The 26,394-nt window shown below is 41.2% G+C and overlaps 1 protein-coding gene and 1 pseudogene across 1 annotated transcript in view; one reads left to right on the top strand and one right to left on the bottom strand.

Moving 5' to 3' along the window:
* Positions 1-915: 915 nt before the first annotated feature.
* The window catches only part of TET1 (tet methylcytosine dioxygenase 1), a 93,248-nt gene continuing 67,769 nt past the window's right edge, over positions 916-26,394 (bottom strand). The window contains exons 7-12 of the mRNA XM_084845430.1: positions 12,807-13,015; positions 10,728-10,878; positions 8,061-8,150; positions 7,099-7,236; positions 5,199-5,523; positions 916-2,927 (exon numbers count right to left, since the gene is read on the bottom strand). Of these exons, the coding sequence (XP_084701556.1) occupies positions 1,798-2,927; positions 5,199-5,523; positions 7,099-7,236; positions 8,061-8,150; positions 10,728-10,878; positions 12,807-13,015 (2,043 nt within the window). The 3' untranslated portion in view covers positions 916-1,797. The remainder of the gene's footprint in view (positions 2,928-5,198; positions 5,524-7,098; positions 7,237-8,060; positions 8,151-10,727; positions 10,879-12,806; positions 13,016-26,394) is intronic.
* LOC146350697 (U6 spliceosomal RNA) lies at positions 10,100-10,192 on the top strand (annotated as a pseudogene).

Genomic DNA, 26,394 nt, shown 5'->3' with positions numbered 1-26,394 from the left:
TATGCTACTGATTCTCTTTTAACATGGCGGTGGGGAAGAGAAAATTGTACAGAATAACGGAGCAATCCTATGGGGATAGGCAGCCGCCTCCGAACTCGGAGGCGATCACCTATCCAATTTAAGGTGGGTGGAGCAAGGAGGGAACCTTCGCATCAGCAGTCCTGCATTTGTAGCTAGACAACCAATTTCAGCTGTCTAGCCACAGCATTTAGAAGCAGGGAGGAGGGGCAGCTGGACAATGCATTGGAAGCGTCATACTGGCCCTTCCAAGGACCCACCCCCAGGAACACCCCCTTTCCTCCTGCTCTGCACTGCTCTTACAAGCGTGGAGCCTGGGACAATCCGCACCACCTACAAGGCAGTGGGGGCAGGGGCGGGGAGGTGGTTTTTGGAGAACCGACCTTAGAGCATGGGCTCTGAGGTCAGTTCCCAAAAAATGAATAATCCTATGGCCAACTAGATGCTCTCTAGCAGCCATAGGATTGCGCCCATAGGTTACAATCCTATGCTCACTAAGCCCCGTTGAATACAGTGGGACTTGGCATAGGATTGGGCTGCATGCCTATAAAACTTTCTTGAATTTACAATAATTGATGAACATTCTGGAAATGTTTATATAGTATTAAAACAGCTGATACTGCAAATCTCTCCTTTAAAATCCAAAATATTGATAAGGCAACTCTGGGGGAAGCAGGGGCAGTTTCAGATGCCATAATTCTACCCGAGGCTCTAGGAACATTTGGTTGTCATCTGTAAATTGCAATGCTCCACATGACAGAGAGAGAGAGAGAGAGAGAGAGAGAGAGAGAACGAACCTTATGAACTTATTGCTCAAATAAACTATACCAAGTCAATTCTTACAGCAAAACACCATAGCAATACAGGTATGGACAAAATGCTTCTTAATTAATATTTGCAAATATTGAACTTTCTGCATTTTATTAACCTTTTGTTTAGAAACAAACCAACAATTTCAATGGAAAAAGGGGGTGGGAGTCTAAAGACCAAATATTCTGAACTGTTGTTGTAGCAATATGGAACTCTACACAGTAAGAAAAAAATAAATTCCTTGGTAGAGAATGCACAAACCTTAGACAAATGTGATCGTTATACTATTTCAAGTTAACTTTAAAAATAGAAAGTGCTTTTAAATATATATATTTACAGCTTACAACCTCCAACCATCACTAGTGATATTGTTTGTGTGTGGATCATACACACACACAAACTATACATACATGAAAAACCTATACACAGATAAAGCATCATTGGTACTTTATCCTTAAACTGGGCTTCACAGCAGTGATTGGAAGCTGTCGGAGCAATGGCACCATGAAGGAATAAAATCAGCTTATCTTTAACTGTTCAATGTGATTAAGCACCAAGAGGTGTGTATAGCTAATACTGTCTAACTTGATTTTACATCATAAAAGGTGAAATCTGTTAAAATCTTTATAAAAAGCCCATTTGTAGTAAACAGACGATTTAAAGCACCAAAGTATAAATTCCAAAAAGGTAATAAACTGAATAATTCAATCAAGGTTAATAACCTAGCCAAAATCATTTAACTATACAATTATCATTTTTTTGCTTAAAATGTGCTTGAGAATCACCAGATGTTAAAATATAGAAAGTCACAGTTTAAGGAAAAAAAACTTATTTTTTTTTACCTCAGCCTTCAAAATGGTTGAGATGAACAAAGAGTAAACCATACAAGACTTTGTTCTTTAACAGCACCTTTAGGAATCATTGTGTAACACTGCTCCAAGGCAAAAGTTGTATAGTTCCTATAAAAACTTATGCCCAATGGTTATATGGCCCTGCAACCCGTGTGAGGGCATAAGTAGACACCGTTATGATGTTATCATGAGTTACTGTTAATGCTCGGCGGGATGGAATTTGGTTGAACTCGTTGTCTTCATAGAAAATATCTCGGGTGCCATTGGCTTGGTGTGCATTCCTGTCATTGGGTTGTAAATTGCTATTTTCAGCGCTCAATTTTCCTGCTTCTTTCTCTTTTGCTCGCTCAGCCATCTTTGCCTCCCACAGTGCTATCCCATGTTTTGGCTCATTTAAGTTTTTATGTTGGTAGAAGACTAAAGAGATCCGTGTGGGATGATTCCTGTTTGGCTTTTTAATAGGAGTTGTGGCATGTAGTTCGCGGCGTGCACATTCAATTAAGATGGAGCCATGTGATGGTGCTACAGCTACCCCGCCAATGTCATTATCCAGGAAGTTATGCTCACTGTCTGACCACATTTCCTCTGCTTTTTCTTCAGAGTCCGTGTGCTTCAGGAGCTCACTATGGGGCTGCTGATCCACAGTGGCAGAATCACAATTTGGGGTTTGCTTGAAACCACCTTTTTGCACTGGACACTCCTGGGAAGAATTAATTTCATTTCTGACTACATATTCTGGAGCATTTAATGACACTGATGATTCACAAGAGCTAGCCAACTGTGAGGCAGGAGAGTTTTCTAACTTCATTTCACAATTTTGGTTGTTGACTACTTCTTCTTCAAGTCTGTGGGGCAAATTCTCTCTGTTGGTTGAGGACTTTGAAGCAGTAAGGTCTTGAAGAAAAAGGGGCATGCCATTCCTCTTCTCATCCAGCAAAATTCCAGTATGATCACTAATGGACACGTCAAAATTCTTACCTTTGGGTGTCACATGAGGTTTGTTACTACTGCACTGCAAATACCCGTAGGGAGTTGAAAAATCTTGTTGACTATTAGTCACTGGCATTATACCACTAGCTCTGTGAGTTAATGGAGAGCAAGAACGTAAACTATCCAGCTTTAAGGGGGAGGAAGGAGCATATTGCTTTAATGTAGAGCAATTTTTAGTGTCTGAATTATGGTTTATGGTAGAAAGGTGTTCACCAGTCTCCATTTTTGTCCCCAGTTGCAATGTACTCGTTTTGCTCCCTAAGGGAGGGAAAAACATAAATATTTCAAATATAAGTTTTCATTTTTCTTTACATTTTAAATAAAAAAACACGCACCATACGACAATTCGAATTTCTCTGCCATGCTTATTATTTACAAACTGGGTGTATTTTTGCCATCACATTTTGAGGTGTATCCTTCTAACCATCTACATTACAAAGTTAGCTTTCTTTCATGAAAAATTAGGAGTTAAAAATTAGAAAAATCTGACAAAGCCTTGCAGCTTGTACAGAAATAACATATTTATGCACCCATAGGATTTTTGCCATCCACCCCATGGCCTAGGCCAATTTTAAATGTTTAGTGAACAAGCAAGAATAGTAAAACCAGTTCCACAATTGGGCTCACACAGTAATCCAAAACACTTGCCTGACAAGTATGAGTACAACCAAAAACAATTTAGTGCCAGTTATATATATGACACATGGTCTATAGAACACACAGGCAATATTGTCCCTGTTCAGGAATATAGAAACAGTCTATATTAGATGGGCAGGTCTGGGATTGGAAAGGGAGGGGTCAGAAACAGGGTGGAGATAAATAGGAAATTCTCAAATGGTAACAGAGACAAGTTAAAATGAAGCGAAGGTGGTTGAGAACAGACTTCATTAAAGCGAGCGGTAAAAAGAGGGAAAATGCAATATAATCACAGCCATGTAGACAGATAGACTTTTCACACAACATTATTTTTCCCCTACGCTGAAACATATATTTTCTATATAGGAAAAGTGTCACATGTGAAACTGTCAAATCAGGGGCTGAGAAGTAAAGACCAGAATTTATATTGTAATAAAATGCCTGTTTGTGTGTATATACATATAAATATATTTTTAGATATGATATTACTGAAAATATACAAATGGCTTGCTTTTTTATTTTTTATCTTTTTTAAATTTTGTTTTCTTATTTTTTAAATTATTATTATTATTATTATTATTATTAATATCATTATGGGATTATTACTATTCCTTGCTGGCTAAACCTTTAATGTTTATTAATATGTGTTAACTGAATGGTAATATATGGCCAATGGAAATGGAATGTTTGCTCCCGGTTCCTTTGCGAGGTTATGACACCGAAAGACAAGGTTCACAGTCTGTGGTGCAGCGGACTGAAGATTTAATAATACCTGCAATGTTTGGAAGAGTGCTGTATAGGTATAATTTGCAGTTGGATTTATATTTGGATATTTGGTTTGTTCTTATTGAAGTTTAATATAATCCTTCCCCCCCTCTTCTTTTGCTATCCTCCCCCGCTTTTTCCCCCTCAGAATACTGTAATGTTGGAAACTGAAGATTCTGATTATGTTGTTGGTATTGTTTATTTAATTTATAAAAATTAAAAAAATAGATTAAAAAAAAACACGAGAAGTACAGACTAGAATTTTGGAGTGCGACATAAAAGCCCAGAACAAGGACCCAAAACATATTCAAAATAGTGAGAGAAATATGAGCTGAGCACACACTGAACTAGAGGAGGCAGATATACAAGAAGGCAACCGTATCACAAGCAAGGGTTTTAGCGGACAACACAGAGTTGTAAGGAGCTTGCATGCATTGAGTGGTGGTGGTGGTGGGGATAGATATTAAACAGAAAAAAACAATGTCTGTTTGGATATGGAAAGAGAAGAATAAAGGCAGAATTCCCAGATGTCTCTAAGGTGTCATGCTTTGGGCCAACCAGAATAGAGTTTCTACTCAAGTGAAATTTATTTGTAATTGTAAATTGTCAGTTGGAGAACTATTTGGGTGACATGCAAACTCCAAACACAATTCATGTGCACAACAGACCAAACATCTTGACATCATATGCATACTTTCTTTTACTAATCCAACCCCTTTAATGTAGATTCCCCACCACCCCACCGCAAGATAAAAAGTTAGCACAGCCAACATGGTCATCTATTGCATCCTTCTAGCAACTTACTGGTAATATCAAATGTACTGCTGAGATATGAATATGAACTTGAGCACACTCCGGGAGAGAGCGCAGGACAGGAAGGCCTGGCGTGCTATGGTCCATGGGGTCACGAAGAGTCGGACACGACTGAACAACAACAACTGCTGAGATGCTGTTCTGCTTTACATTTTGCTTTGCTCCCCCTTGATACTTAGTATATTAAACACATCCAGGTCAACCCCTACAAGTACTTGCCTGTGGATTCTTAAAGTTAAGCTTGGGCGCTATCTCCTTACTAGCAGATTTCCACCAGTATCAGCTAGCTTTGGAAACTCCATATATTTTACCTACCTAAACTTTGTGATGTTTTACTGGTGTTTTCTGGTACTCCATTTTTCCCCTTTACAGGTGTAGAATGTTTCTTTTCTGCTAAAGTTTGCTTCTTTGTTTCTGGTTTCTTCTTCTTTGTCGCTCTACGTGGCTCAGCTAACATTCTTACTTCTCGAGGAAAAGCAGTAAGCACCTGTATCGCCCCAGCTTTTATCTTAGCTTCCAGCCCCTCCTCTGTGCCAAATTCATCTGTTTGTGAAATTTTGTAGAGAGGTAACACGTGCAGCTGCTCATCATTTGGAATCACTCCCACCGTACGGTTGTCTTCTTTTGTTAAAGTACAAACCTAATCAAGGGGGAAAAAATACAATAAATTCTGTGTTACTGAAGCAACTTATGTGAAGAACATAATGGTAAGTGCTCTTTTTGACTTTTGGTCAGAAAGGACAACATATCCTCTATTTCTCCCTCCCCCAATTCACGATGTAGAATAATTGTATAGGTAAGGAGAGCATGAGTAAAAACTATATATGAAAAGTTGATTACAAAATTTGCTTCCACCTTAAACATCAACCTGCCTGTTATGGTTCATGTAATAGGACACTAACAGCACAATCCTAGGCATGTCTAGGCATCTCTAGAACATACTTCTAGGCATGTCTAGAAGTAAACCCCACTGAGTTAAATGGGCATTACTCCCAGGTAAGTGTGTACAGGATTGCATTCTAAATTGCCAGTTGAGCAAACCAGAAATAAACCTTGACAGTTATTTAGAAAATATTCTAAAGGAAAATTGGTTTCAACTGAATAGTGAAAAAGTAAGTTGACCTGCTAGGATCACCATCAGCTTTAGCAAATTTCTAAAAAGGATCAGAGTTCCAAATCTATGGAAGCTCAGCAATCAAGGGTCATTTAACTAAACAATGTAGTCAGTTAGTCTTCTATGTAGTAGCTTGACATAAGGATCTGGCTTCTTGTCTTATGTTGTGTCTAAAAACACATTTGTGAGAACGGTGGCAGTGAGAAACAGCTTCTCTAAGTAATCTTTGATTCGTTTGCCAAGTTTCTCTCATGCCGCCAAGTCCTCTGCCCAGAAACAGGCAGTTCTGTTAGAAAATGGGAGGAAGATTCGAGAAGGCAGAGGATTCAAATCTCCTTTCTTAAGGCTAATTCAGCCCAGAGCTCATCTTGATCTTTGGGACATTCATCCCCTTGTGTAGGCAAAATGGAGACCAAATTTGGTGCACCTGTGATAGTATTAACTTTGGGGATCTGGAGTTCAGTCATGGCACTGCTTGGGAGGGAACAAAACTATGAGGGGGGTTTATGCTCATTTTGCGGCTTCCCCTAGGAAGAGCTAAATCTCCCCTGAGTAAGCAGCAAGTCCTGCTTGTAGGAATTAGCAGGATCTACTGCTTGCAGAAGGGAAGCAGCAGGGCGGAAAGGAATCAGTGGGGGTGTGCGCACCTCACTGGATTCTGCCCTGCATTGTGTATTTATTGTTTTATGATTTGATTGTAAATCGCCTTGAGCATTCATTGAGGGGAGGGGCAATTCAGGTATACATTTTAATAAATACATTTCTTGTATGCTCATTGCTAACTTTATTTTATTCTGTTGTAGTGGTTTTAATTGTGCTTTTTATATATTTGTTTTATTCTTTTAATCAAGTGTTCATTTAACTATGATTGTAAGCCATCTTGAGTGCCATTTTCTTGGTAGAAAGGCGGGGTACAAATCAAATAAATAATGATAATAATAAACGCCGCAAATTTAAAAATTGCAAAAAATGTAGAGAAGAGCACAATTATCCAGTTAAAAGGCAAAGGAAATCTGAGTAATAACAGCATGCAACTATGGAGTAGCTACATCAGAAAACAAAGTCATAAGTAGGAAGCCAAAGCCCAAAAGCATTACATACCACAGTGCTTCCATTGTGCATGTTGTGTGTATCCTTATGGGCGTGAGCACAGAAATCAATGCAAGCTGTCACACCGGAAAAAGGCCGACCATCCTTGATCCCCAGCCGACAGTCAGGGCCCAGATGCTCATTTTCCACCTAAAAACAAGATAACTCCATCTTATTTGGAGAGAACACTGCATTAGGTCAGACACCACCAGGGTCCGGGGCACTTTTCATTTGAAGTAACACTTTGGACTGAGAAAACACCATTTCACATTTACCCACGCATTGTTGTTGAGAAATGTACAAATATATCTTCTGATCACTGGTGTGGCGAGAGTCAAACATACAAATCCAGTTAAGGCTACATATGTAAGGGTTACTGACCTGCAAGCATAGGAACACAGGAAGCTGCCATATACTGAGTCAGATTCTTGATCTACCCCGTTCAAGCATTGTTGACAAGAATGGCAGTTCTCCTGGGTTTCAGGCAGGATCCTTTCCTAGCCCTACACCGAGAAGCTGGGGATTGAGCTGAAGATCTTCTGCATTCAAAGCAAGTGTTCAACCACTGAACTATGGTCCCTTCCTATTACTTCAGGCAATACACTGACTGACAATGAGGTGGCACTTTATTTAGGGAGCGAAATGGCATAGTAAGCAAGTAATGGATCCAAGAGCAGGAATCTGAGTAACACTCTTAATAACAACACAAATCCTATGCATGTCTGCTCAGAAGCAGGTCCCACTGTGTTCAATAGGGCTTAGTCTCAGGTAAGTCTGTATAGGATTGCAGCCTAATTTACCTTTCAGGTAGGCCTGCGAAGGTAGCAAAAGGCCTTCTTCAACTAAAGATGCATAAGTATTTGTATTAACTGTCATGTTTGAACCTGTATAGCTTCTCTCCCACATCAACAGTATTAATGAGGTGTCATACAGGAAGAGTGCCTATTTAAATCTGAGAGTTTTCGAAGACCTACCTGGTTCTGGAAAGCATCAGGGGCAAGTTTTTGATATAGCGGAGCCACATCAGTAGCTAAAGTTTGCAAATTATTTTCCAGGTTTTCTTCCTAGACACAGAGAGAGAAGTCATGCTGTAATTTTATAGTTTGTGCGCAGACCAGTAAAACTGTGAAAGCAGCATTAATGCAGTTTCAGTGTATTTATTCAGCTTCCTGTGGTTTTGGTGACTAACCCACATGTCAGCTTGCTATCATAATGGCAAAATACAGCAACATTTCTGAGAGTTGGTTAAAGAAATGGAAACGAAGTCAGCAAATTAATCATTTGGCACAAAAGGAATTAATGAAGGATCCCAAGTCCAGCTTCCATTTCCTTCTCCCTTGCACAGGCTCCATTTCCAAGACCAACTAGCTACTGGAGATGTTGGAAGGGAGATCATGTTAGCAACAAAAGGCATAAACATATTTCTTCTGTATACCAAATACTCTATTTGGGCATCCGCTACATAATAATTGCATTCATATAGTGCTTTAGAGTGTTCTAAGTGTTCAACATACATTTCAGTAATCGTTACAACTATCCTGTAAAGTAGGCCATTCTTATTATCACAGCAGATGGAGAGAGATGCAATAGTTTGCTTAAGGCTACCTACAGAGTTTAGGGCAAAAGTGAGATATGAATCGGGGACTTCCTGGGTCACAGATTCAGAGACCCAATTTGCACGTCATGTCTATTATGTGGATGAGCAGAGTGTGACAGGAATTTCCACAAACTTGACATAACCCATGGACTGTTTTGTTTAACCCTTGCATAGCCCATGCTCCATGGGTTCACATGACAGAACCCCTGAGCAGGGCTTACATGTGCAATTTGGCACCCGTGGGCGCTGCAGTTCGTTGTGAGTTATATAACCCACGATGAGCCATGCTATGTTGTCTAAACCCGGTCAATGATATGTGGCAATCTCTCTTGTCTTAGTTGGTCAGAAAAATGTTTTACACAGAATGCTCACTGTAACTGTATTTCCCAAGCTGATGCATTATTGTAACTTCATTTAGGTTATTGGACACTTACATATCCTCTTCAGATTAACCACAGCATAGTGTGTTGTCCAAAGCCTACGCTGTAGTTAATCTTAATTACAGCTTGTTGAAACAAGCAGTTTTATAAGCTTTGGCATGTTTGAAGTTGGCTTTTTTCAAACAAACCATTGTTAAGATTAACCATAATTTGTCAGGGCTGAACAGCATGACAGGCTGCAGTTAACCAAAACAGAAACGAAAGCTTCTAAAGTAGGAAGGAGCAACATGCCACCTGGGCCACATGCAGAACATCTTGTGTGTGTCCCCCCCCCCCCCACGTGCGGTGAATTTGGAAGCAAAAATGTAAGAGGGGGGATAAAAGCTTATTGTCCGTAGCCACTATGGAGCACTAAAAGGGTAAACTTTCACCCTTCCTAATGTTTTTTCACACAGTGCCCCATGGGGGCCATCAGAAGGGGCAAAATGGCTCCTGGACTCCTTGCTGTTACCCACTTCGGTTCTAAACAATTCCTCACAAGTGCTCCAGAGGGGGAGGGCAGAGACGTGAGCCCAAGGCTCACTGCGGCTTGTTCTTGTAATGCTAAACTATAGGTCAACTGGTTTAGCATTACACATGAAGCAGCTCAATACCATAAACTCTCACCCACAAAACGTTGCTATCTCTCCAATATTTCTTCTTGACTGCTTTCTAGGCAACATACTTCTCTAGCTTTATAATCTATACTACAAGCTATTCTTACCTAAAAGCATTATCTTATACTTCTTTACATTTAACCTCATCTCACTCCGTCCAGTTGTTCAAGTGATCCATATCTGTCTTTACTTTGAATCTATCTTCTTCTGCATTTGCATTGCTATACATCCTAGCTTTATGTCATCTGCAAAATGATCAATATTCAATATTTAGCTAAAATAATATATTTATCTAATAAAAACAGCGACAACGAACACCTTTATGAAGTGAATGCTCTATTATCTTTTTCACCCGTAAACTAAGGATGATATGATTAATACTTGCTTCGGCAGGACATAAATCGGAACAATAGAGATTAGCAAGGCCCCTGCAAAAGGATGACACACATGTTCAGGAAGTGATCCATATTTTTAATATCCAGGAATATGGGAAATAAACTTTACATAATTGGAAATACATTATTTAAAAGAACATTGTGAAGGTAGCTAAAGGTGAAAGTTTGTTTTTTAATGGGGAGGGCATATTATATGTGCAGATCTGTAAGCTACAGCGGACATGAACTACAGTGGACAACTATGGGTTATTTTTCTGAAAGAGTCAATAAGTCAACTGCGTGCAAAAGAGTAACATATTAAGTAAAAAAAAAAAGACTTGATGTGCTATTAGCTAATAGTGTTTAAGTGTTTTGTTATGGATGAAACACTCTCATAATGATGCTTAATAGGCACATAGAAACTGTGCAGTGATTGGGGATGGGGTGATGATATGAGATTACATTAGGTATCCAGTTACCCTGAATGTTTACAAAGTGTGTTTACAAGTGCTGTATTGCACCAATGAGCAAAATGTTTGCTCCCTTTCTACTTTTAGTCTTTAAAAGTAATATTAGAAATTATTTTGAAAAAGACAGTGTGTGCGTGCGTGTGAGGTGGGGCAAACACACTTACTTGCTTATGATCATCTGTGAGAAGTCTAAATTTCCGGGGGGTTTTGCTTCTGGCAAACTTACAGCCATTGTAATACATACTCCATGAACAGCCAAATGAGAATGATGCTCCACATGTCTCCGGATCAAGACCTTGACAGGCACAAGTACGACTGTGGAAGAATTAAATGAGGGGAAATCATCTAGCAACGTAGCAAGATTCTATACATGGATACCCTGTCTAACTCTGAACAGAACAATGCAAAACATGCATCTAATAGTTTGACAGCTGTTTTTGATTATGACCAATTTAAGAACATATGTAAGACATGATAAATCTCTTCCACATGTACTGAAGACAGCTCCACAGGTTTTCCCCAGGACAGGTACTGATTAAAAATGCGATCGCCCCACTGCAGTTGCCCACACACTGGAACTGCAGAAAACCAAAATACTGTCAATCCATTAAAATGGGAAAATGAAGCTAAAGGCAACATGGGATGAGAACTTTCCATAGCCAACTTTATCCCTAGCCAACTTCAATTTGTCTTTTTGTTGTATGAATGAGACCACCACCACCATGACCACCACTCAGAGACACATATAGGAGCCAAAAGATAGACCTGTCTTGAGAACAGGACAGAAACGGTCTCTGTGACAGTTTATGAATAATGCAAGAAGGACAACTCCTTTTTGATCCACTCTTTCTTGTTCTCATTGGATCTTATAACAAATACCACAACTGTTCCATCTTTGAGGGAACACCAGAAGGTCTCCTATCCTGTTACAACCTCTAGCTGCTTTAAGAACCTGTAACAAAGGTCCAATTCCAGTGTCACATTTGATGATAATCAGTGACTTTTTGAAGCAATTGTGAGCTAAGGCTCATAGAGAAAAAACACACACGTCATCAAATGGGTTAACTGTTACTTTCCATATGTGAAATCCTAGATTGTTACTGGATCCCACTCGAAGAATTGCCCTTAGGAAAATGACATGGATAATGCATTCCAATTTAAGTATTCTGTGCATATCTGCTCATTCACAGCATCTGAAATTGTGTGAGCAAAACCTTATGTCAAACTCTGCACAAATAACCTTGAAGTATTCTTGAAGAAGAACTTTAAAAGCTGCTTTGCCCTCACAAGAGCCATTCTCCTAACATTACATACATACATGCCTTCTGGTTATGAACATACAGATAAGGTTCCAACTCATTCAACTTTGATTAATTTAAAATATGAAAATATGCAGCATGCTCTCTTTAGATTATCTGACCGCCAATAAGTAAAAATGTACACATATAAGCCAATAAGGAAACGGATATGTGGAAACCAGCATTTTGAAACAAAAGCATGCTGCTGTGGCAGAACCCTGCCACCCCCAAAATTCAAACCAGACATGGCTGATTTGTGAGAGTACTGGAAGCAACACTTTCAAGATCTTTCCTTAACCTGGTGCCCTCCAGATGTTTTGGACTACAACTCCCAGTGTTCCTGACTATTTCTGGCTGGCACTGATGGGAACTGAAATGCGAAACATCTGGAAGGCACCAGTTTGGGGAAGGGTGGTCTATGTGAAAACAGTCTCATTTGGCCTCGCTTAGCTACCAATATGCTTTCTAATCAACTGACCTATTGTTGGGGCACACTGAGTTTGCATTTAGCTGTTTAGAGAAAGATACAATTCTTTGATGAGAAAGCTTGAGAGATCTGGTTACAGCCTCTGGGTAGCATCAGAAGATGCACAGCAAACTGTGGCCCAAGTAAAGGGCAAGCTCTTAAAAGATGAAGAGAAAAACATGTTTTCATACAATTATCTTTTTTCCAGGGATGGAAACGGAATGAGAAGAAATTTCATTTTGGTCCTCCTACACATTATGCTTAGAACAGTAATTAAATGTGCCTGCATCGTACTGAAGAACGTAATGCCACTACAAAATGACTCTGTATATTCCCTGCCACACACACAAAAATTATGTATTATGATTATAATTAATCATAATCTGAAATCTAAAAGGCTAATTAGAGTCATCCTGGTAATTAGATGAGATAATTATACTTTCATGCATGAAAATACCAGCGCTTTGGAGTGCACTTACTCTTCATTTAGTGCACATCTACGGCTGGTTGGACAGCCGTATCTTCTGAGACTCTGGGTCAGTTCCTTGTACAGTGTGTCAGCCAGAAGGTGAGGAATCCCTTCCCAAGCCAAAATAAGTATCACAATGACAGCAGTTTGGCAGTGATGTCCTGCACGCTGACGAACCAGGCACAACAGCTTTTCTTCATCACTACTTCTTCGTATCACCTGCAAAACAAATTCAGTTGTTTGTAGATCAGTCAGAAAGGATCTAAGATCCTGATGCCAATTACTTGTTTACAAAAACCCTGCTGTCATATGGGATCCTTTCTAAAGATCATATTATTGTTACTGCCACTTATTTACCAGAGTTTTTTGTTCTACTGCAGTTTCCACAACCACCACCCTCTCTCTCAAGTTGATTACTCAGAATCAATCAAAGCCATGAGCCTCACTGGTTCAATGCACCTTGCTGATAGTTTATACAATTGCAGCTTTATGTGGTGGTTTGGTACCAATTTTTCCCCCAAACCATCCTAAATATGCAAACAAAAAACAAACAAACCTACCAACCAAAACAAAAACCTTATTTTACCATTTCTCTTATATATTCCTATGAGCAGTATCCTAACAACTTTATTTAGGGTCACATGTGCACTAAATGATGTACTTGCTAATTGTGAAGTAAATTTTTAAAACATATACCTACAATGGCCACAGTTCCCCATAAGACATAACAGAATCCCATTTCCCACTCTTCCCCAAGGCATATGTGCACAGACAGACAGACACGTGTGCTGAAGGGAGGAGGGAAAAACCAGGGCTATGATGTCCTAGGATCCCTCCATTCATGGGCACAGTAGCCAAGTGGGAAAGGATTGTGCCCCAAGTCCAATGTTCATTCTGGTGAATTAGATTAATGGGATTAACTGGTTTGCATTGAGCTACACAGTTTGAAAGCTATGAGGCACAAGGCCAATAGGGCCACAGCTGCCCATGCAGCCGTTCTAAATCAACAGGGGTCGTTGGGTAGCAAAACAGAAAATGAATTATTACTCATCTACACAGCTGACTCACTTTCTAATCTAGAATCTAATGCAAACATGTTTTGTACATCTGTATCCAACTCTAACCAGGATACAACACCAGAGTTGGAGCCACTTTTACTAGTGCTGGTTAACAGGGAACCTATCTAGCATAAAGCAACCTTGGTGTCTAGGCAAAGGTTAATTCTAAGCCATGGCTAAAGTTGACAATACAAAGGAGAGGGAATTTGCAACAGAAGTGGGGGGGAGGGGGGAGAAGAGAAAGGGCCACAAGAACCTTCTCCTGGTTAGGGGACTGGAAGTGTAACATTTGTACTTGGCCTATCCGAAAAAGAGAATTGTTGCCACACTCGGCCTGACTCTTCTTCAACAATAGTACTAATAATGGAAGAGCACACAAAATTGAAACGTATGCAAGCCAGCATCTTAGGAAGTTACAGGCCATAATATGCAGAGATACCCCCTCACAGGTATATTATGTCACACATGTAGGTGAAATAAAGCAAACGAGACACAATAGGCTACAGCTGCCCATGCAACCTTTTAAAATGGAGGGATTTCCCCCCCCACCACCAAAGCAGCCCAATCAACAAATACCCGTGCTTCCCCAACCTGGTGCCCTCCAGATGTTTGACTACAACTCCCATAATCCCACAGCCAGTTGGGGAAGGCTGATCTAGATTTACATGTTTTAAACAATAACCTATGGTCCTTGAGCAAGGCTTTCACAATGGTTCATTTCCCTTTGGGAGAAATGTCCATTGCCAAAGGTAAATCCTTAAAAGTGTTACGCAGTGCCTGCGCAAACAGATTCACAACCAAACTGGGGAGACATAGGGGGACAAGCAGCAAATTCTATGTTTAACTGTGCTACAAGGAAGCAAGCTGCAAATTACTCAGCTATCAGAATTAAAATGCCTGAAACGCAGCAGAAGCCCCCAAAATCTTACTAATCTGAGTAGGTGGCATAGTTCATTCTGGGATGCCACGTTTTTGACTCACTGCTGTTAACAGCTGCATGACACACAGGTATTCAGAAGGTGCAGGTTTTTCCCACCATTGCATGTCCTCAGCAGCAGAAGGCTATACTTGTGGAATTTCTGCATGTTATGCAAATGTTGGAGTCGTCACTTGTGTATAGGGTGGGGTAGGGAAAGGTGTCGTCTCTAAATTCAACACGTCTCCCCCAAGTACAGTTCATTTCACTTAAAATGTCTTAGTTCAAGCAGACACTGCATTTACTGGACAAAATATTGGAGCCCAAACCTTCCCACCGTCCCCTAGATAGTAAAATTCTTTATTCAATCTCTGAAATTTCCAGACATGCAGCAGTGTCAGCAAAGCTCCTGGCATCCAGCAATTCTGAGTCACCATTTTATATGTACCTTTCAGGATAGAATGCCAATAAAATACCTACTGTAGCGCAAACCAGTACTTTTCTGTTTAGATTTTGAACAACTAGAATGCACTGTAGATTGCTTTTTGTAGGGCTGCAAGCTTTAATTGGATTAACTACTATCAACTATAGCTTTAGCTATTTAATTGCCAGGGGCCAATAATAATCAGAGAGTGTAATTTTTAAAACCAGTGGAGCTGTGAGTTAGGAATTATTTACTTATTCATGTACTGGGGTCATTATGTTTTTTGCTGGATGCTATAATAGGGAATGAAAAAGAAAATATTGAGAAGGCCTAGTCTTCTAACAACTAGTAGCTTTTGTGTATTACATTGAAAGTTCTAACACTTTTAATTAATACTCTATTTAATTTTACAGGAGATACTTTACAGTTTATTTATTATGTATCCACATCAAACTTTGCTCTGCCAAAATGTAGCCACCGCCACAGCTTTGTCATTAGCTTGCTGCAGATCGTCAACAGTACAAGACTCCGGCAGTAATCGACACACCATCAGATACACTGAGTCTTGGATTTCTCCACAGTCACATAATATATTGTCATCAGCCAACAGCCCCCACTTAAATTAGTCTTACACCTTGGTACCCCTACCCTCATCCTGTTCATTGACCTCCAAACTATATAAGGGAGAGTATTTCCAGTGGCCATTTCTTCCTTCGTTAAAATACTCAAGTCGGTAATCTCATTCCTCCATTTACTTATTCGATTCTATTCTTTGGTCCCCTCTAGGATATTAGTTCTTGACATAAAACTCTTTCTAGATCTAAGTTGACGGATTGGGGGAATATATCTGCTCAAAGGGTGACGAGAATCAGTCTCTTGCATAGTTCTTTCGGTATCTGCTTCTACTTCCCTTCTAATCTTAGGTGGGGCAATGCCAACAAGAGACTATAGTTTAGTAACAGGCGTTGGTTTGAGGCATCCCATCACTATGCGCACTGCCTCATTCACAGCAGTATCTACTTGCTTCACATGTGCCAATGCGTTCCATACTGGTGCCGCATATTCAGCTGTAGAGACACTCAAGGCCATAATTGATGCTCGTAACGTAGCTGGCTGGGCTCCCCATGTATAGTTTGTCAATCGCCGGATAATGTTATTCCTAGCACATACTTTAGCCTTGGTATTCTGGCAGTGTTGCTTAAAAGAAAGCGTTCTGTCCAACATAACACCCAAATACTTAGGTGTTGGGCAATATTGTAATCTATTCCCTCTCCACATAATATCCAATTCATCTCCTGCATCTCGATTACGAAGATGAAAGGCACATACTTGAGTTTTACTTGGATTTGGTTTTAAGTGATTATTATCATAATACCGCTCCATTTCTTCTAGAGCCCGTGATAATTTTATAGCACACTCATCAAAACTCGGTTCTTGTACGGCCACCGCTGTGTCATCCGCATATATGAACATTCGTGTATTGGCCAGGGCGGGTTGGTCGTTAGTATATATATTGTATAAAATCGGAGAGAGTATGCTGCCTTGTGGTAATCCATTCTTTTGCTTCCTCCATCTACTGTTCTTACCATTCAGAGTCACATAAAACCTTCTATTTTGAAGGAAACTCCTTATAACCCTGGTAAGCTTATGGTCTCCAGTAAAGTTGTCTATCTTGTGCAGCAATTTGCAGCAATATGATTGACCATATCGTATGCCGCAGTAAGATCAATGAACACCACTCCAGTAATTAGTTTTCTTTCATAACCATCCTCTATGTGTTGTGTGAGATTAAGTATTTGTCCACAACATGACCTTCCTGGTCTAAAACCAGCTTGCTCATTCATGATCTTTACATCATGAGTCTCTGCCACTCGATTAAGAATCATTCGCTCCAACAACTTGTAAAGATGACAGAAGGGTGATACTGGTCGATAGTTCTTTGGATCAAATGGTTCCTTTCCTGGCTTCAACAAGGCTACCACTCTAGCCTGTCTCCAAAGCCTCGGAATCTTAAGTTCAGTAATAGAGGTGTTCATCATTTGCCAGAGCCACTCCAAGGTATTAGAGTTTACACATCTAATGAAAACAGCAATCAACATATACCCCAAACTCTGTTCTCCAAACTGTCCCTCCATCTTACACTTCCTTTAATTCCTAAAATGGCATCAGTATTGATTTTTATTGTATCATTGCCACAGTCAAATCAATAAATCAACTGGAAAATCCCATTTTTGTTCTGGAAAAACAAAATCCTGAAGATAAGCATTTAAGTCTGCATGTTTTGGTTACCTCCAACAGTACCACATTAGCTAACAGCAACCAGGGATGATTAGTTTCTCCCATATAAATGGTGGCAATGTAGACAATGCACATGCATATTTAAGCAGAAAAAGCACACAAGCAGCCATCAGGCTTACATTCTCCCCATATTAATTCTAAAGTCTATCTGCACATTATTGCAACGTTGCATTTTGTTTTTCTCTGTTTTGTATACCTACTAACACTCCAATGTCTGGATGTAAAGCAAGGGTGACAACTTGTGGCCCTCCAGATGTTTTGGCCTATGACGCCTATCATCCTTCACCATTTGATGGAAGTTATAGGCCAAAACATATGGGGGGCCACAAGTTGCCCACCCCTGGTGTAAGGCCTTGATATAAAAAGTTAAGGTTCCTGTTGTGTAAACAGAAGTTGTTGTTTTTTTTGACGCACCATCTTCTACTGCAGTTTTTTACCTCACAGTATTGTATTTGACTAGATTGTCCCCTAATATTTTCTTTGGTACCACTGCTAACTAAAGTTATGTTCATATCAAATAAATTCAAAGCATACTCCCTTCATCCATTGTTAAAAGCAACAGAGATTGCTAAATGGCCTAAGGGCCATTTCAAATGGGCAGAAACAGCACATGGTATAATCTTTTCTGAACTGTACCTCAATTTGGGGGTGGGGTGGGCAGGGAGAGAGAGAGAGAAAGTAATCACATGTTTGGATACATTAAACAACTCCCTGGACACGTCTGTCAAGGGCTCCTTGGAGCCTCTCTCAGTCTAATCCAGCAGCCAAGTCCAGACACAGACAAATGGATTCTTTTCAAAGCTTTATCCTTCTTTTACAACTTAACAACTCTACTGTTAGCAACTAGATATGAGCAGCAGAGTACCTATGCCCTACGTTGGAACAGTTGGTCCCCGTTTGAAAGGGAATTACTGGCAGACCCCTGAACTTAAGGACTAGGGAGAGTCCCTCCCCTTTTCCCTTGGATCCTCTGGGCGCAGCCGTTGTTTGTGCGCCAACCGGGCACTACGCCTCCTTTCTGTGCCCTCCATTTGGCGCCGCTCTCTGCGTCGGCGTCGCACGTCCATCAAGTCTGCTTCCCGCACTCTTGTCACTCCCAGGACTGCTACCTAAGCTAGGAATGCTGGTGGGAGGAATCTCCGTCAGCTGTTGGCCCTGGGAAAGAGGAGCGCGCTCCTCTCCCAGGAGCGACTCCTCTTCCTCAGAATCAGAACTACTCTGGGATTCTATGGGCTCAGTGTCCACCCTGACAACGTCAGGGAGAAGGGCTGCCAAACACTGGGCTAGTTTGCAGAACACAACCAACTCATTGTTGGTTAAATAACGCACGAGCCGGCCATGTTGTCTAAACCAGGTCACCCTACTTAGAATAGACCCATTGAAATGAAACTAAAATTTGATTAATAGTGGATACAACCTATGATCCCCTCTGCCCCCTGCCTCCAGACTGCAGGCTGAAGTGGTACAGTCCAGGAAGGACCAAAGCATATGCATTGTTTTTGCGTGTTTGGATTGGCTAGTTGGATTACCTGCATTCACACTCAGTTACATGCTCTAGCGTGAGGGAACCTGCTCTGGCCTGAATTCATCTCAAGTGTAACTACCATTCCCACCTTTCCTACAAACTGAGGTCTCCTGAATATAAAATGAGCAGGGACAAGACAGTATTACGACACCTTTGCAACTTAAATTACCTTCTACACTATGCTGGTGTTCCCTGATGGCATAACTCATCAAAAGTGGTTTTATAATCTTCAGAATATAAGAAGAGCCCTGCTGGATCAGACCAAAGGTCTTTCTAGTCCAGCATTCTATCTGCACAGTGGCCAACCAGATGATCTTGTATGATCAAATATGCTAGAGGTATTTAATTCCTCCAGTGGTATTTAGTTATATATGTAGAAGTCTATTCCTCAAATAATTACTGAAACTACAAAAAATGAGTTTTGTACAAAGAGAACACACATAACCCAATGTCTACAATATGCTTTTTAAAAGGTAATGTCATGGGTAACCATACTTCCTGCAGCAAATTAACTGCTTGGGTTCTACTTACTTGAAATATCTCTTTTAGATTGTTGAAGCAACTGTCTCAACCCTTGGCAGGAGCTCTGGAATAAGGAATAAGTTCTCTGTGAATAAAGATTACTCGATGTAGACTGTCCCCTTCAAAAATCAGGCAAACTAACTAATATGAGCGTGCATGGGTTAACACACCAAAAAAGGGAGGAATGAACTTACAGTAGTGTAAGGGGAGTAGGCAAGCTTCTCCCTAGGGTACCATAGATTAGAGCAAAATTTTCAAAATGGAAAGCCTTGCAGGCAAGACCCTGGCTGCCCACAATGTCAGGGCAGCAATACAAGGCCAACTCTAGTAAAGACTGCAGAGCAGAAGTTTAGGCAGTCTTAACAAATGGGAGTTGATCTTATCAAATGGAGCCCAGTTTAAAAAGCCAGACTCCCATCAATACCACAACTGAGATCACAGCAGCTTACAATGTGTTGCTCCCACAAGTATCAACAGCAACCAAAGGGCAAAAACAACAAACGACAACTAAGAATTGAAGTATGTTATAAGCTAACTCCAATGTCAGCATGAAAATTGTGGTGATGTACAGTCAGGGCCAGAAATATTGGAACAAGGATAACTGTTTTGGCAGTTGGCCTCTGTACACCACCACGCTGAAGTTGAAAGGAAACACACCCAGATGGGAGCGAAGTCAGGACTTTCAGCTGTAATTCAAAGGGTTTAACAAAAGTGGAGCACTAACCATTCAGGAAGGACAGCCAGTGGCATACACACACACCCATCATTGGTGGCTCATAAGTAATGGAACAAACCAACATCATTTCAAACTTAAGGATCGCCTTTAATACCTGGATGAAAATCTTTTGCAGTCAATGACTGCCTAAAGTCTGGAAACCATGGACATGACCAAATGCTGAGTTTCCTCCTTCGACATGCTTTGCCAGGCCTTTACTGCAGCTGCCTTCAGCTGCTGCTTGTTTGTGGGTCTTTCTGCCTTCAGTCTTGTCTTCAGTAAGTGAAAAGCATGCTCTATTGGGTGGAGATCAGGTGACTGACTTGGCCATTGAAGAACATCCCACTTCTTTGCCTGGAGAAACTCTTGGGTAGCTTTTGCTGTATGTTTTGGGTCATTATCCATCTGCAATACGAAGCGGCGTCCTATCAGTTTGGCAGCATTCGGCTGAATCTGAGCAGAAAGTATAGCCCTATACACTTCAGAATTCATCCTGCTGCGTTTATCAGCAGTCAGGTCATCAATAAACACCAGTGACCCGGTTCCATTGGCAGCCATACATGCCCATGCCGTAACACTGCCCCCACCATGCTTGACAGATGATGTGGTATGCTTTGGATCATGAGCTGTTCCTTTCCTTCTCCAGACTTTTCTTTTCCCATCATTCTGGTACAAGTTAATCTTGGTTTCATCAGTCCAAAGAATCTTATTCCAGAACTGGGCAGGCTTTTTTAGGTGTTTGCTGGCAAAGGCTAATCTGGCCTGTCTGTTCTTGAGCGTTACCAGTGGTTTGCACCTTGTTGTGAAGCCCCTGTATTTACATTCATAAAGCCATCTCTTGACTGTAGATGTTGACAATGACATGCCTCCCTCCTCAAGAGCATTCTTGACCTGGCTAGATGTTGTGAAAGGGTTCCTCTTCACCCTGAGCAGAATTCTGCATTCATCCACTTGAGTTGTCTTCTGTGGTCTGCCAGGCCTTTTGCTGTTGCTGAGCTTGCCAGTTAATTCCTTCTTTTTCAGGACATTCCAAACTGTTGTGTTGGCCACTCCCACTGCTTCTACTATCTCTCTGATGGGTCTATGTTGTTTCCTCAGCCTAATGATGGCCTCCTTCACTCACATGGACACCTCTTTGGACCTCATGTTGGGAGTTCCAGCGAACAGCTACCAAATGCAAATATAACACTCAGGACTACCTCCAGGCCTTTTATCTGCTTCGTTGGTCATGGGGTACCCAGGAAACAGGCCACCCCTGGCCATGCAGCTGCTTGTCAGCCATTTGTTCCATTACTTATGAGCCACCAACGATGGGTGTGTGTGTATGCCACTGGCTGTACTTCCTGAATGGTTAGTGCCCCACTTTTATCAAACCCCTTGAATTACAGCTGGAAGTCCTGACTTCGCTCCCATCTGGGTGTGTTTCCTTTCAACTTCAATGTGGTGGTGTACCAACTGCCAAAACAGTTATCCTTGTTCCAATATTTCTGGCCCCAACTGTATTTCAACTCCAGCACATGGCTAGAAAATACATTTGGGGAAATGTTAAGCTATTCTTCACCAAAGAATGATATAGTTACATAGTCAACACTACGATATCATTACACAGTCAATATAGTTAAAATACATTGATGTAACTTTTCTGTATCTCTGGGCTAATCACTAGTATCGGTGAGTGCAGTACATTCTAAATCTCTACATGGAATGCCAGTGTAGATATAAAAAAGAAGCCTCTACTGAGAACTAGAAAGTTTGGAGCACTCCAACCTCGACATGTTCAGCTTTGTTTTCCCCCTTACCCATACTTGGTAGCCCCTTCAATGCATTCTAATATTTACTACTCCCAAACTGACTACAGATTTAGATGGCAGCCAGAACATCCTAGCTCTACAGAACAATGGTCTCTCTTCAACAACAGAAATGCACATCTCCCACCCTTTTCATTACATTGTACCATGAAAACAACAGATGTAACTACAGTAACAACCCAAAGCCGCAGAAGAATAGGACCAAGGTTTTAGATGGTCAAATATACACTTCTGAGGTTTAGCTGTCTGTTTTACCACATATCACAGCTAATTCCAACCAACAACCATTAGCTGTGCAAAATTAATGGAAAAAATATTTTTTCCAGACTCACTAACGTAGGGTATTTATAACCCATAACCACTGCTTATTCTTGAAAGTTTCTCAATAACCCATCTGTAATTCTGATTTTGGATCCCAACTGTGCTCAACTCAGAGCACTGCTCTGGGGCAAGCATGAGAAAGGAAGGAGAAAGACCATGGCTTATCAGATCTCTAAGCAGCAACCTGGTGAGACACAGCTTTCAAGCCATGCTCATGATCAAACATGGTTGACAAGGAATACTGTGGCTCTCTGGGTTGCTATCTGGAAAGACATGATCTCCCTCAAACCCCATGACTGGCCGCTAGAGAAGTTGGTTAGCATCCCAAGTAGTAGCCAGTCCTCAGAGCTGCAGCCATCACTTGCCTTAAGAAGCGGGAGTGCGGAGAAGCTACCTTCCACTTCCTTGCCCTTCCATTCTTCAAGCAACCACCAGCAGCAAAACAGATTTGCTGGGTTTGGTTCTTCATATGAGGGAAGGCAACTCCAAGGAGCAGCTAGAGGAGACAGTACAGCCCTTTCATTCCTTGGCCATGTGGAATAGGCTGGTGTGCACAGCCCACAGTCATGCACACAGGAACCAGCAAAAGTTTTAAACTGCTCGCTCTCCCAATTCCTGCATGAACTTCAACAGAAAAAAAGAAACCAGTCTCATCCTACATATATGAAGAATTCCCATACAGCATAATGGCAGCACCAATAACACTGTGTGCTGTTACATAAGTATGGACCCATGGAACAGAAGTTACGAAGAACAGCTTATAGCATACTAAATTTGAAAATGAAATGGAGCATGGTGCTGCTTTCAGAGGCCCTGAAACCACATGCTGATGTTTGTTAAGAAGACTAGCAATGGGCTGATGGATGGGGAGGGTGTGTACTAAGCAGGCCAGGGGGCCACCACTAGAGTGTCCTGGGTCCCTTCCCATCCTATTGATAATTCAACTTGCCAGAAGGGTAAAGTTCTCAGTCAATTGTACTCAAGCCCCTGTTGCTGCTATGTGAGCAAGGGGCAAAGGGCAAGTCCACTGGGCCCAGACCTAGCCAAGAAAGGAACAAATGCACATTTGTGGGTGACTTCTTAGTTTAAGGGTGCCCACAGCAAGTCTAGAACAATTGGCACCAACCCCTTTGTCAGGCAGGCACAATGGAAGCAGAACAACTTTGGGGAGCACTCAGCATTAGGAAGCCCTAAAGCTCACAGCAGAGCTAGCAACAGAAGCTTACATTCACAGGAAATAAACGGAGATACAATTCTTATTCCATGATAAAATGCAAGCGTTTTCAAAATGTTTTGTTTTTCAAAAAACAAAGACCTTAAAAACTAAATATTCATCACTGTTTATTCCACAAACAAAACACAAAATTTGCCATTATTTCCTGCCATCTTAAATCATTCGTAGTACAAATTTGAAGTCCACACTCAGTCAGTAAACTATTGAGTAGGAATTAGTCAGGTGAGCTTTCTGCAACACAGAAAATGGAATGGGAAGAGCAATTCTATGGCCCGTAGAAAGCGTCTGGGAGGGCCATAGAATAGTTCAGATTCCTCGATACAAGGTTGGAGCGCTGACCCTGACCCTGGACCCAGAAGTCTGAGCTCCTTGCCTTCTCACCCTCATAGCTGGCACAGAGAGAACCGTGCTGGCTGCCTCTCCAAGGTCACAAAAGCAACCTCAGAGGGAAGGAGGCATTCTATGGGCAGGGAGGGGAGGCTACTGGGGAAACAGGGATATGAGCTATCCCCAGCCCTCCCTGACACCTCAGCTAGATAAGCGAAAACGCTCATCTAGCTGAAATGCAGAGCAGGAGGAGTGCTGATCACCTCTGCTGCTCCTCCCGCTCGGCACTGGATGACCATAAGGCAAGGTCAGAGGTTTACAGCCATCCCCATAGGATTGCGCCCTTAGAGTTTACTAGCCTACAGACCTCTCTGCTCCGAAGAAGCTATTTCACTGCGCCATTGTCCTGATTGCACACCTCAGGTAATGCCACTGAACTAAAATGGGAGAGAGAGAATCAACAGGAGTTAGATACTCTCATTGGTATCAGAAATGCAAGATGAGGCTCAGATCAAATAGGTCTTAACCAATAGTTATTTATATAAGCTGACTTGATAAAATAATTAATTCAATGGAAAAAAACTCAATTTGCTCTTAATTTTCCAAGAACAGAATCACTGACAACTTTACCAAGAAACTAGTTTTCTATGAATAACATTTAGAGCTGCATGCAAGGATGGAAAATGTAATGGGACCAATAGCATTCACCGTACAGCGGTTCCATTCCAAAACTGAATTATCACTTCACATACAAACAGGGGCAAAACACTGCAAAATGACTCATCCCAATAGCTGTGACCTGGAATGGTTATCAGTAAAGGACAACAAATTTATATCCTGTTTTCAAACTCAGCTCACTGTACAGAAAACAATTTGAGGCACTTAGCAAGCTATGGTTCCTGTGCTGTTTGAAAGAGCAGAGTTCAGAGATGTATGCAAAAGGACCAACAACAGCATCAAAACTGGCACCTACAAATACACTAGTGAGGAAAGCACCATTACATCATATCCTAGGACTACATACATACATTCATTACATTTCTATACTTCCCAATAGCCAAAGCTCTCTGGGTGGTTCACAACAATTAAAACCATTAAATAAAATGCAATATAAAAGTTTAAAAGTAGAGTATAAAATAAAAATAATAACTAGGTAAAACCTAGCAGCAATGAAAAGATTTAAAATTCATTAACAGATTTAAACAACAGAAACTGAAAGACTAAAGATGCCTAGGAAAATAAAGGTCTTAACCTGGCGCCGAAAAGCGCAAGCCTCTCTGGGAAGCTCATTCCGCAACCAAGGCGCCACAACAGAAAAGGCCCTCTTCTTAGTAGCCACCCACCTCACTTCCTTTGGTGGGGGCTCCCGGATAAGTACCGCTGAAGACAATGTTATGCTGACATAGTAGCTGGAACATCCCATCCTAAGGATTCCTTTGCTATTATAGAAAAATCTTCAGAACGAGTCATTAGTAAGAGTTGGAGTGGACTAATAAAATAAAACCAATACACATCTGTGAACCAGGTACAATATACTGAGAGCTGGTGTAACACAGAGATACTAAAATCTTGGGGAGTTCCTCCATGGATAGAGCAGGTTGTCTGTCCTCTGTAGATATTCACGCTCCATGCACAGGCTGTAAGAATGGGGAAGGGGTGGAGCTAGCACTCCATTCCCTGCTCCACCTTCTTGTGGGTAAAGCTTACACAGGAGGAAGACACCTGAATAGGGATTTAATCTAGGCAAGATGTAAGAACTGGCTGCATCTAAACAATCCAAACCATAGTTTGGAGGATTGTGAATATGCCACAGGTTCGAATGCTCCCCGCTTCCTGTACTTCCTCCTCCTGAACGCTCAATTCATGACTTCCTTCTCACAATCCTAGTTTGGAGGGACAGCTCAAACCATAATTTCCTGGTTCAGACATCACAGCAGACTATGGCTTGCTTAAAACAGGAAGTCATGGATTAAGTCCCAGTGAGGAGGGAGTGGTCTAGCCCGAGGCTTATTCACAATCCTCCATACCATAGTTTGCAGAATTGTTTGAATAAAACCACTGTTTGTTGGCAATATCACTGATTCTGTAGTAGGTGTGCAGTCTATTTTAAATGAGGTTGCACTCTCCACAAAGACTCAGATTTGCAGCTTTGGTGTGCTCTTTTATCTGGTGCTGTTCTTGGACACCCAATGGCCATGATGGCCAAGAGTGCATTTGACTAGAGTAGGCTAGTACATGAACGGTGCCCTTTTCTAGATAGGAACAATCTAGCCTCTGTCATCCATGCTTTAGTCACATCCAGGCTGGCTACATTTTACATGGGGCTGCTTCTGTAAACTTCTCAGAAAATATAACTGGCTCAAAATACAGCTACCAAATTACTAACTGGGGCATGCTGCAGGGAACGTGATGCTAATTTAACAACAGTTTAACTGGCTCCTTGTTGGTTT

The sequence above is a fragment of the Heloderma suspectum genome, chromosome 3 (genome assembly GCF_057233095.1).
Source record: "Heloderma suspectum isolate Gila_16-S chromosome 3, 16-S_ref, whole genome shotgun sequence".
In the NCBI taxonomy this organism is placed as follows: Eukaryota; Metazoa; Chordata; class Lepidosauria; order Squamata; family Helodermatidae; genus Heloderma; species Heloderma suspectum.
This window is presented reverse-complemented; position numbering and strand designations above follow the sequence as displayed.